We start from the raw sequence: 13,236 nt of genomic DNA, 5'->3' as shown, positions 1-13,236 counted from the left end.
GGCCCATGAAATCGTCCTGTGGGTGAAGCCACACCTTCCATCTCTCAGTCCCTTGTTACTTTCTAACAAACCTGGATACCCCTGAGAAGACCTCAACAAGTTCATAGGTCTGCCCTGAAAACACGCTCCCTTGTCTAGAGATTACTCTGAAGAACTTCAATTCAATGTTAAAAAAATAAGAACTAGAGTCTCAATCTCAAATCCCTGGGAAATACTAGAAGCCAGCTGTGGTGTATATCAGCTGTTTAGGGCCCCCTTGGCGAGCTGATGGGGGGCCTCCAGAAATCTACCGTTCTGGCTGTTACTTCCCCTTTTTCTTTCCTTGCCTTCTCTTGAGGAAGACTTCAGTTATTTCCATAGCAATTTGTTAAAATGTCTTAGATGATCACATTTTTGAGCAGCATATACATTTTTAGAATATATTTTTCCTTCATTTTGAAAAATTTCTCCAATAATAAAGAAAGGGCAATAATTTTAAAAATTTACTTCTATAAAATAATGATTATCATGCTTTGTACAAAACATCACATTTACTAGACAGTAATCATCCCAGAATCACTGTCCAAACCAATAAATGGGGAATATGGGCACATAAGACAGATCACACACAGTTTTAAAATAATTTTTAGAGCCAGAATTGTTAAGTTGGGCAGAAAAGCAGTAAATCAATCGTTATATGGACACATGAAAATTATATGCAAACAAGGAAATGAGCATGTGTTTAAAATAAGTCAGGTTAGATTTAATCAGGCGCTACGATGAATAGAAATTGATTATATTCCATTTAATTCCAAATTTCTCCTTTATTGTGAAAATTTAATAACTATTACAGCTTCCAGATGAGGGACAAGACAGACAGACAGATGGGGACAACCAAACAGGGGAGATGGGTAAAGGGGTAAAGGTGGGGTGCCCGATGATTAACAAGACGACTGATTTTAGAACATACTATTTAAAAAGACTCAGACTGGCAGTGTCCAAAGATAATTGTTCACTTGCATGTGTAACCTAGAACCTCTCTAAATGTTTAGTGCATCTCATCTGGTTCTAAAGAGTATACTTAAAACCCATTTTGAAACAAAATCAAATAAAACAACTTCCACAGATTCCCTTTCAGGGATGTGCTGTTTTTAGAGTCACATCCTTCCTTCAGTGCTGGCATATAAACCCCCCAAAAAGCGCAGCGGAATTCCCTCTCATCACGACCAGAAAAGGGTGGGGGCTGGGATATGGGAGAGCAGCAAAAATATTGTTACTTTTCTTTCACTAAAGATATTCTTCTGAGAACTTCCATTGTCCCTTAGGAGAAAGGAATGGAAAATGGAAAGTAGTTCCTGAAGCTATCACTGCCTTCTGATGACAAGAAGATCATAACTGCTAACACCTACAGAGATTACGTTCTTGTATTATATAGCACCTACTTTGCTCATGAGACAGTGAACTTCTAAGCAAGCTATGAAACAGAGTGAGTAAAAATTACTCATGGCACTTATGTATGTTAAAAGACTTTAAAATGCCTTCCCCAGATTCTGTTCCTCAGTGCCCCTGTGAGGTAGGTGTCTGATGGGGAAAACCTGAGGCACAGAGGGGTTAGTCTGCTCTCCTCTCACTCCAGAGGCCCAGCCAGCCGAAGGACCAGGAGTCCCGGCTCAGCTCTCTGAGCGTGACTCACCTGCTTCTCAGAAGGCTCATTTAAGTTACACAACAAATACAGCAGAGGAAGTTTTTCTTTTCAAACATTTTAACTAGTGAGCTATTTCTCATTCTCACTTTGAATGTAAGAGATCTAAAATAAAACCTAATATAAACTAACAAAACAAAAGGTCAATATTGCCTAACAGTCTGTGTCGAGGTACAGCCTATTTTGCACTGGTGATTGAAAAAGCATATGATTCAAGTAGAAATAGTAGCAGGTGGTCTGGTGTTTGGTTACTCAAGCCGGGCTGAGTAACGTGTCCCTTACAGACACCATTGTTGTACTTTGTAAGAACCTCTTTGGCCTGACACAAGGGAATAAAACTCCACCCGGGTTTCATGGAAAACCATCTTGAAAGACACTCGAGACAGGGCCAGCCCTGCCCGGAAAGGGTACTCTCAGCCACATGATGTGTGTGTATTCTTGAGTTCATGCAGAACTCTTTGCAGCCAGTCATGAAGGTGACAGCCTCCTGCTATAAAGCTCACAGGACAGGTCACACTATACACAGGGGGCAATACGCAGGCACATGCACTAGCACCATGCCACAAAAGTGAAAGAAGAGGACAAGCGCATCTTACAGTCCCACCTGGTACACCATCTGCAGAAACTCCCTCTGGCAAGAGGAAAACCAACAACAAGGTCCCCTATTTCTTCCCATAACATGGAGAGGGGTGAAGACACAGCATTCACTGGAGCATGCCACCCACCCGGATTTCACTCTTACATAAATGTGCAGCCTTCTTATATCCTACAGATATTAAGAGACAGCAAAGTACATTCCTCGATCAAGAGAGAGTGGTGTAGAGTGAAACTTAAAGGTCAGTTACAAGGTGCGGATGAAGGGCTCGAGGCAATTTATACTGCTACTCTTAGATACAAGTTCATGAGTACTCAGGGCACTAGGTTCTAGAAATGAGATCATTCTTCCTGAGGAGGCTTTCTCCTTCACCATGCTATAGTGTCTGTGGAGTCAATTCAATTCATACCATGCTCCCCAATTCAAGATCTTATATTTGGTTTGAGTGTATGCAGTAGACCGTGATACCAAATTAGATGCATGGACCATGCTCTGTACAACTTTTGCTGTGATATTAATGCAAATACCCACCACCCTCTCAAGCCCTGTTTTCCCTTCAGGACCTCTTCTCCCAGAGGGCCCGAGCCTGGTTCTATGCCCTGCACATGCTGGACCAGAGGGATCACTCCAATTTAGAGTTACACTGGGACACTAGGATAAGCATAGCAGCAACTCATGCATTGTATTTCTAAAACCAAAGCTCAAGTGAGGCTGAGCCAGTCACTGTGCAAGATGAACCAGCAGGACATTCTCACCTCGAATGAAAATCTGATTTATATGGCGAGTGAAAACCTGCTGGTAATCCACTTTGGGCTTTCTCTTTTTCTTATGGGACGGGCCCCTGGAAAGGGTGGTAGCCCTGGAAAAGGTACCCCCTGCACTGGACCCTTCTGTCCGTGTAGTCCTCCCTGACAGCTCTGACCTGGACTCCTCCCTTGCAGACGCCTGCAAGGAAGAAGGGACGGAGCGGGAACGCCTGCGTGAACTCCGGTCGGTGTCTCCTCTTCCCCACACGGAAGCCACCTTCCATGTGGATGTCTGGGAGTATCTGGAGAGAGTGGAGTCTTCAACTGCAGACTTAGAATCTGTTTCCTTCTTGGAGGAATCTTGCAGTTTTAGTCGATCAAAGAGCTGCAAGGAAAGCAATGACAAGTATTAGCCTTCTCTTCAGTTTTCAACATCTCTTTTTTTCGATATACAAAGGACAGACTAGATTCCTTAATCATGCTCTGTAGACTGTCTGCTTTGCAATTTTAAAAAAGTTAGTAACAAATTTTCTATTTCTAGTCATAACTCAGATAAAACAGTAAGTATGTCAAGAGAAAAAGTACCCATTTTTTCTGTGGTATAAAACTGAAAGACATTCAGACCCGATGAGGTAACTTGTTGCTCAAACAATGTGCAAGTAAGAAATACGGATTCAGTTTTTACTCACTGGATGCATGAGAAGAGACTAATGAAGATCTTGGTCCAAGCATGCCTGGTTGACAGCAATAAGGCTCTACTGCTGGGAAATCCTGGTCCCTAGGCTCAGTGATCTTAATTCCTAAGCTTGAAAGCACACTGGGTACTCAAAGTCAGGGGAAATGGCTTACCCTGGTGAGAGTCAACGAAGAATCCCGTTCATATGCTTTGCCTAGAACAGGTTTTCGGTAGGTCTCATCCACATCAGTAAGTGCCTGGAGAAAAAGAGACCAAAGGAAGGAAAAACATGGTATCATTCAAAATATTATTTTTATAGCTTTCAGGACAAAATTTAAATGGCAGAATACTATCTAATTATACCAGTCTAAACTTAACAGGTGACTCAGCTCTTGGGCAGGAACAAATGGTAATACATGGTCCCCTCTGAATAGGAACGCCAAGCTGTTACGACCATGTAAGATGGGGTTCTCCTATGGTAAGGGGCCACTGCAAATGTAGGGTGGAGGCTCTTAAATTTCAGGGAGGATGAATAATCCAGGAAGCTTATTAACACATTACTGACCAGAGATGCATTAACACCACAGGCATTAGTTTCTGCAAAAATCCTCTGGTCAATAATGTGGCAAAATAAAAATCTAAGGCTATTCTGATTCTGTACATCTGGGATGAAGCCCAGGAACTTTCTGTTTTAACCAGAAACACCATGATTAGAATGCAGGACAGCCTCAGACCACACTTTAAGAACACTACTGCTGATTTTCCCTTTTCAGTCTCTCTGCTTTATGACAGCAATGAAGAGACTAGCCAGGGTAATACACAGAAATGCCGCTGAATTCTTGTTGATGAGAGATCAACCTTACAGGACAGCCATTAGGATCAAATGAGATCATGGATGAGAAATGACTTTGAAAAGTGTGAATCATCTTACAAACATAAGCTGACAGTATTGTTATTGCCACCACTGTCAAGTATATTCTCTTAAATCTCTCCCTTCAAAGGTAAACTTACAATAATAAAACATTTTCCCCCTACATTTTAGAAATGAGAAAACTGAGGCTCAGAGAAATTACTTTGCCTCGAGTTACACAGCTACCAAATGTTAAGCTAGGATTTGAATCCAAGTTTTATGACTCCATACAGTTTAAAACATAGTCTCAGAAGCCAGAAAAGATAAAGTTACAGTCCCTTTCACTTACTAAGAGTGTGATTTTTGGGACCAACCTTCCAGCCTCAGTTACTTCATTTGTGAAATAAAACAGTGATAGACTTACAACTCATTTACTGAGTTATTATATATAAAGTCCTTTGTACAGGATCTGGCATATAGCAAGTGCTTAATAAGTATTAGCAACTACTACTATAATCAAGGAGCATGCACAGAGGAAGATAAAGCACAAAGAGAAGAAAAACTGGCGATGGCAGATCATATGGAAAGAAACACTAGAAAGGCCCGGTGGCTCCTACTCTAACGGTCTCGTATCGTAGTTGTGCTGTGTGTCCTTTTTCTCTTCCAAATGTCTGTCTAGTAAATAGACAGTAAGCCTTTAGAAGACTGAGGGCGCATGGTACACTCCTTCATAAGCAAACACCATGCAAAGTGTCTGGCTTATTAATATGGCTGCTTCCCCTTTATCCTCATCTCTCTTTCCAAAAGTTGCAGTTTAAATTCCTTCCTGAAATTTCTGTACCTAGCAATATGCCCAGCCAAAGTAGGAAGTCAATAAATATTTTTAAACAAATGAAAAATAACCAGTAAGAAATCAATATAAAATTACTAAAAGAAGAAATAAGTAATTATCCCTTAAGGCTAGATTTCTCAACCCTGGCACTAGTAACATTCTGGACTAGATTATTCTCTGTTGTTGGCAGGATATTCTGTGGATTGTAGGGTGCGCAGCAGCAGCCCTGGCCTCTACCGACTAGGTGCCAGTGGTACTCTGTCCCACAGTCGTGACAATCAAAAAATGACATTGCCAAATGCTCCTGGGAAGGAGGCATAGGTAAAATCATCCCAGGTAAAAGCCACTGCCTTTAGGGAAAACAATAAAATGAACTTTTCTGTTGTTGTCCAAGAGAGTTCAAAGATTCTAGGGCTTCCGGGAAGTTATTCTGGAGGTTTTGCTGAATAAAGTCCTTGAGATATATAAAAGATTTAATCCTTAGGAGGTGCTCCAGTTCGTTGAGGAAGGCTTAATTACCATATTCCAGAACTTGTCAAATGCAACGAGGAAGCCTGTACAGACGCCCCGAAGTCCCTTGAAAGTGCGGATGTGAACATTCACCTTCACCCCCTCCCGGATACAACGATGGAGTTCACCCAGAGGGCTGCCTTCGTGCACTGAAACAAGAAGAACCATCAGCACAGAATGAATACTTGCTCTCATTCCCAGAATTAACAACCAAGACCACCCAGCCATCTCCAGCAACACAAGGCAACATGGTATGGCACTGGCGACCACACCACAGGAGCAGAAGGCCCAGCGGGCAGCACGGCAAGTGGAGGCACAGTACACTGAGATGAGACAAGATTCCCCGGAACATGGATAAACCCCCTGCGGGGCTACCATCCAAATGTTTCACTACCTCCATATGCTATTTCTATGATGTCTCTGATTCTAAGAGGCAGCATCATTTAAAAACTTTTGGGGGCAAAAAAACACTATACTAAATGTGCACATCAGCAGCTAGATTCTTCTCAGTTCTCTGCCTTGTATAACAACCTTTTTCAGGATAAATCTCATGAACTGCATATCCAGCTTGAGCCTTCCAAAGAACCAAGAACTTTGGTCATAGGTTTAAAGGAAATGAACCGTGTGACTCGTCCACCCTGAAACACATGCAATCTCGTCTGAGAGAGAATGGCTTTTTGGCCCTCTCGGTCTAAGCTACATCATGCAGAAGCCCGTGCTCTGAGGCCACTAGCGTTTCAGTGAACATTATTTTCACATGAGGAAGAGGAGGCCTGGTTGTATTCCAGGCCTCACTGATGTAAAGGCACCTGCTGAGTACCTGACTCCAGTGAAATTGCCGATAAGCATCATATGAAAAGAGGAGTATGACAGTTCATGTAAAGAATGTTGGGACTATAATCTGCAGCCTTTATTATGATGGATTCTTTTTTTTTTTTCAGAGCTTGAAAGCAAGGCTGAGTTTTATTTTTATTATTTCATGTTAATTTAGCCATCACAGTATGGTGACTGTACTACATAAAACCTCCCTAAAGAAAACTGCACATGCATGCACACACACACACACACACACACACACACACACACTCTCACATTTACACAATCTCACTCTTCCCCTCAAGTCTGAAAGGCACAGTTCTTTGGAAGTTATTGTCATTGATAGTAAACAAACAAAAATATATGTCTTATTTTTAGTATAAGCATAAAATAGAACAAGTGTCTTGCACTTCAATTTGGATACCTAAGGTGGTTACTCTTAACCTCCTTACCCCTCACTCATGAACTGGCTTATAAATGATGGCAGGGATAAGTTAATAAAAGAAGATACTCTTGGATTAAGTGACTTTGTAGATGAGAAATAGGAGGTTGTCAGATTGAAGATTCAACAAGAAGGTAGACTGTCAGAAACAGTGACCTTAGAAAGGAACACGAGAACCTTGGCCTGACCTTCACCATCCATCCCTCCTCTAGCCATATTTTAAAATTCTCTGAACCTCTGACATACTAAGGTATGTGTATATACACATATCCGGATATGTGTTACAGATGGTGTCAAATCAAGCACTGTAAACATTTAGGTCATTATAACTAGTTGTGTGAACTTGGTGAGCAACTTTTTCTCTACAAGTCCAAGTTTCCCCATTCATAAGATGAGGTTAGACTACGTAACTTCTAGTTTCATGTAATGAATAAGTTCCAATAATTAAATTTCTTAGAAACTGGTCACAATGCCTAGATTACTCTACTTGCCTTCCACATTCACTCCTCTTTCCCACCATACACATATGTTCCACAAAGGCTGGAAAGGCCACTCTTTTTCTAACTTGGAAGAAAACAGGGGCATTACTCCCCACGCACCCCCAAATCAGGGAGAAAGGACAAGCATGTACCTTAACAAAAATCTCTTATTCTAATTAAACAAATGGTAAACTCAGGTTTTCAACCTTCATATCTGTACCTTTGATTTTTTTTTTCTTCCAAAGATTTAACAAGGTATAATTCCAGGGAATATTTCTCTCATGTGATCAAAAATACAACACTGGCACACCACCTATCAGAGCAAAATCCCAAGAGATAAAAAAAGTTCCACATTCAGAATCACAAGGCACATTTTGAATCTCTTCTCAGCAGTATTTGTGACAAACTCCAAATGGATATGAGCCAGGCTTCTAAAACTATATCTATGCCTTATCTTTGAAGCAAAGTTATTCTTCCAAATCCCACTCTCCACTGCCATTACCCTTGGGCCACATCCTTCCAAATTCAGGTCATTTTTTTTTTTTAATTTTATTTTATTTTTAAACTTTACATAACTGTATTAGTTTTGCCAAATATCAAAATGAATCCGCCACAGGTATACATGTGTTCCCCATCCTGAACCCTCCTCCCTCATCCCTCCCCATTCCATCCCTCTGGGTCGTCCCAGTGCACCAGCCCCAAGCATCCAGTATCGTGCATCGAACCTGGACTGGCAACTCGTTTCATACATGATATTTTACATGTTTCAATGCCATTCTCCCAAATCTTCCCACCCTCTCCCTCTCCCACAGAGTCCATAAGACTGTTCTATACATCAGTGTCTCTTTTGCTGTCTCGTACACAGGGTTATTGTTACCATCTTTCTAAATTCCATATATATGCGTTAGTATAGTGGATTGGTGTTTTTCTTTCTGGCTTACTTCACTCTGTATAATAGGCTCCAGTTTCATCCACCTCATTAGAACTGATTCAAATGTATTCTTTTTAATGGCTGAATAATACTCCATTGTGTATATGTACCACAGCTTTCTTATCCATTCATCTGCTGATGGACATCTACGTTGCTTCCATGTCCTGGCTATTATAAACAGTGCTGCAATGAACATTGGGGTACTCGTGTCTCTTTCCCTTCTGGTTTCCTCAGTGTGTATGCCCAGCAGTGGGCATTTTTAACCCCACTCTTTTATTTTTCCCTTTGGAGAAGGCAACAGCAACCCACTCCAGTACTCTTGCCTGGAAAATCCCATGGACGGAGGAGCCTGGTAGACTGCAGTCCATGAGGTCGTGAAGAGTCAAACACGACTGAGTGACTTCACTTTCACTTTCATGCATTGGAGAAGGAAATGGCAACCAACTCCAGTATTCTTGCCTGGAGAATCCCAGGGACGGTGGAGCCTGGTGGGCTGCCATCTATGGGGTTGCAGAGTTGGACACGACTGAAGCGACTTAGCAGCAGCAGAATAGCCAATACTAAGTCCAGAAAAGAGATTCTCAATAACTAAGACCTGACCTTTCTTTTCTGTTTCCACAACCAACAATACAGTGTAGAGCCTCATCATACTATTGGTTCACTTCAAGAGTCTCCAAGCTCCTCTCCTTCACATCAGCAGCAGCAGCAGCATCACTGTCACCAATATTATCCCCAATTACTGAGCCCTCAGTATGGGCCAGGCCCTATGATAAGTTTAACTTTACATGTTATTTTATTTTTTTTTTTGCCACACAGCATGTGGGACCTTAGTTCCTGATCAGGGTTTGAACCTGCATCCCCTGCATTGGAAGTACAGCATCTTAACCACTAGATCACTGGGGAACTCCTTGATTTGTATCTTGAATGTGGTGATGAATTCACAACCTTTTTACTCACCTGAGGAGTGAATTTTGCTATATGTAATTTAGCATATATTATATGCTTATTTAGCACATATTACATGCTCAACAGCCTTATTTTTAAATAATTACTGTTATCGTCAAGCATGCCCTTTCTTAACCTCAAGACCTAAAGCTGACTTCTGTATCAATTCTTTTTTGGAAAAAACCTAATCCTCATCCCTGCTTCTATACTTTTTTTTGCTTCCTGAAGGTCATCAATTTTTTGTGATATCTACTCATCTCTACCATGTACATCCAACTGTTTCCAGTGGTAGGATTAAACTTTTCAATGCCTAGAGCACATTTTGAGACTTTGAGTCCAGGCATACATTTAATTGTGGAAAGTTGATAAAGCTGGCCTTCACACTCTTTCATCCTAAAAATATGGCAAAGTTCTCCACCAGTAAAGCCAAAACCACTCACCACATAGAAATACTTCTTTTGTCTTGAAAATCTTGGCAGCAAAGCAATACTTGGCAAAATGGAAATAAATGTTACAATCTGAGACTTGGAGGGCATTTCAAAGATCTGACAGTGGCAAAAACTACGGGCAAAATAAGCTCCCCCAAACTGCTCTTAATTTAGGCACACGCATAATCTGTGTCACTGCTGGGCAAGCAAACTGGAGTAAACCCTAGCTTAGGCGGTGATGCTCTGGCACTGGAATCACAAAGGCACCCCTAACAGCACTCAGTTTTTTAGGATGTTGCTCTCTTAACACACTTCTAGGAAATAAACAAAATATTCCTTTACGTAGCAAAACCCTCCATTCCAAAGGCAGTGATTTAATAATGCCACAATTTAGTTATCAGGATACAGATGCTCTGAATGGCTAAGTAGGTCATTGTGTTCATGGGGCAGATGTCAGAACTGCTTGCCAGATGACAAAGATATGACCCTGGGCTGTTTCTATTCCGTTTATACAAGACCTAACTCACATTTAGCAATCTCTGCTATTTACAGCTTTACTCTAAGGAACTATTAGGAGGCTGCAAGAAATCCCATCGTGCCATTTACACCTTCAGAACTCAAAATAACCTGTGCATATGGTAATAGGAGCCTGACAGACAAGAGTCCCTGCGCTCAGCCCTGCAGCAAGGCTGTAAAAGTGTCTGCCCTTTAGTGACCTTCTGTGCCTGCTGCATTCCAGTGAACACATGTATGTCAAGACCCTGCAGCCCTTTCTGCTTACAGCACTGAGAACGAGCTGTCACTTAATGTGCAGAGGTCATGAGATTATGTCCCCTGTGCTATCTGAACAATTTCCTCATACTGCGTCCCATCACCCACAAATCTCACTGACCGAACCACTCTCCCTCCCCTAATACTGGCTGTGCCCTCCCTCCTCTCACCATGCATGGCCCCAAGACTTCATCACCCTCTGCAAACCTTCCCCATGTTGTCCCGTTTCCAGGCTCACCACCTCTCCAGAATCCCCCGGCCACCCCCCAGCCCCCAATCACTCCTGCAGATCGATTTCAGCAGGTTCCTCATCACCTCTGTGGTCACTTCTGTGGCCCCCATCACCTTTACGCATGTTATCCAAGCAGACCCTACCCAGGGCTACTTATTCCCTCCACAGCCTTGCCACTCTTCCCTCACTGCCCATACAGACCCTGAATTCCTCAAGCTGACCCTCCCCACGGTCGCTGGTTATCTCTTCAGCCTTCACCAAGACCTTCCCCCTGATACACACACAGGTCCGCGCCAAGCGGCTGTCACCAGGGACACGCCTGCAGGGCCGCCGCCTTCCGGACAGCCGGCCCGGTCCCCGCCCGCCCGCGGGACTCACAGGGCATTCTCGTGAGCACGTTGCGCGGCGCCTTCCTGCTCCGACCCGGACCCCGCCGCCGCGCGTCGGCGGCCTCGTCCCCTTCCTCTTTGGCCACCATGAGGCGGCGGAGGCGCTGGATGCGCTCGGGGTCCGGGGCGGGGGCGTCCGGGCGGCGGCGGGTCCTGCCCGAGGGCCCGGCGGCCGCAGCGGGGCCCCCTGAGCCAGCGGCCGCGCCCCGCGCCCGTCCGCGCCCGCCGCTCCGTAACCCGGTCCTGAGGAAGCTCTCGTACTCGGCCACGTTGTTGAAGCAGGGCGCGTTGGGGTAGGGAATGGGAGGCAGGCGGGGCGCATACAGGGCCAGCAGCGGGTCGAAGCTGTCAGAGCTGACATCCAGCCGCGGGCTGGGCGGGCGCGCGGGGCTCCCAGCGCCAGCCGACCTCGCCCCCCGCTCCCGCTCCTCCATGTTTGAAAGGCCCGCAAGCCGAGGCCGATGGGAAGAAGGCGCGGGGCCGCCAGAGGGCGTCACTGCGCAGCCGCGGCGCGGGATGTCTCACTGCGCCCGGGCGGCCGCCAGGGAGCAGCGTCTGCCTGCGCTCTGCGCCGCCAGGGGTGTGGTGCGCGGCAGCTACTAGCCCGGGGCTCGGAGCGCATCAGCGTGCGGGGGAAGAGGTTCATTTGTGTTAACGCAGCGTTTTCCCATCAATATCATTATCACTTTAGGTGTTTGCTGATAGTCCAGATTCCCTGGGGATGGAGGCTGGGCCCGTCAGCTTGATAAGCTCCCCAGGTATTTCTCGATTCTCTGGAATTGTGTTCTACTAGTAGCTTGAGCTGGCGGGAAGCCTATCCCTTCTCCAGCGGATCTTCCCAACCCAGGAATCCAACGGGGTCTCCTGCATTGTAGGCGGATTCTTTACCAACTGAGCTATCAGGGAAGCCGAGGAAGAGGGCAAGGAATGTCCCAATTTGCTCTTATGCTGAGCATCACTGGAGTTCACACGCCTGGGCTCCAACTATTTAGCTTCTCTGAGCTTTACATTCTCTTTTGAGATACGAACAGTTCAGTTCAGTCACTTAGTCATGCCTGACTCTTTGCTAGAAACTGTTTCAAGGAACTGTCTGAAGAACTAAAGATATGCATATGGGGCGTAATAAATGCTCTAGGAATATTAAGTGAACAATGAAAGTGAAGGATGATGAGTGGACCCTACTGCATTTCTTACACCTAGGCAAAAAGAAATTTACACGAACACCAGAAAGATGCTAGTATTAAAGAAAATTCACCATCACTGATCTTCTAAGTATTGCTAAGCACCTGGAGGAAAGGAGGATCCAGCTGGGATGGCATATTTATAAAATCTGGCTGTACTTTAGAGCCTCTGTTTAGCAGAACCTTTTTTGTTTCTTGATGTTAAAATAATAGTCTACATCAAAGGTCCAGATACTCCCGCTTCTGACAGCATTACTTAATTCAATAGGTATTAAAGCATAAATATTAAACCCAGGATATTCCTCTGCTCAAAACCACCCTCCCCAAGACAAACCTCACTCCTGCCAACTGCTGGCAATTCAACCAGCAAGCACATGTCCTATCTTATAACAAAATCAAGTGATACCTTTGTAGTATCACATAACACCCAGAGAAAACAACTTTCTTGGGTGGCTGTCTTAAAAATTTGTACAAACACCTACTTCCTTGTTTTGATATAGAATGCTTTAATTTGTTTACCATTATGTTTGCCAATCAAGAGCTACATTCTTACTGCCTTACTTGGCCTATCTAGATGTACAAGTCTAGGTTTTGGTATAGACTAGTTACCCAAAGTGTGGTATATTGACTACACCCATCAAAAGTCTTTGAATCTCAAACTCTTCATGGGGAGAGAGCTTGGAACTGGCATTTTAAAAGAGCATTTCAAGTAAATTTTTGTATCCAGAAGTC

General features: G+C 43.9%; 1 protein-coding gene across 1 annotated transcript; it reads right to left on the bottom strand.

Moving 5' to 3' along the window:
• Positions 1-783: 783 nt before the first annotated feature.
• LSM11 (LSM11, U7 small nuclear RNA associated) lies at positions 784-13,216 on the bottom strand. The gene is made up of 4 exons (XM_055560683.1): positions 11,313-13,216; positions 5,900-6,039; positions 3,872-3,955; positions 784-3,407 (listed from the first exon to the last, which is right to left on the bottom strand). The coding sequence occupies exons 1-4, from the start codon at positions 11,755-11,757 to the stop codon at positions 2,997-2,999; spliced, it is 1,080 nt and encodes a 359-aa protein (XP_055416658.1). The 5' UTR covers positions 11,758-13,216; the 3' UTR covers positions 784-2,996.
• Between the last annotated feature and the right edge of the window lie 20 nt (positions 13,217-13,236).

Source organism: Bubalus kerabau, chromosome 1, assembly GCF_029407905.1.
Source record: "Bubalus kerabau isolate K-KA32 ecotype Philippines breed swamp buffalo chromosome 1, PCC_UOA_SB_1v2, whole genome shotgun sequence".
NCBI classification, from domain to species: domain Eukaryota; kingdom Metazoa; phylum Chordata; class Mammalia; order Artiodactyla; family Bovidae; genus Bubalus; species Bubalus kerabau.
This window is presented reverse-complemented; position numbering and strand designations above follow the sequence as displayed.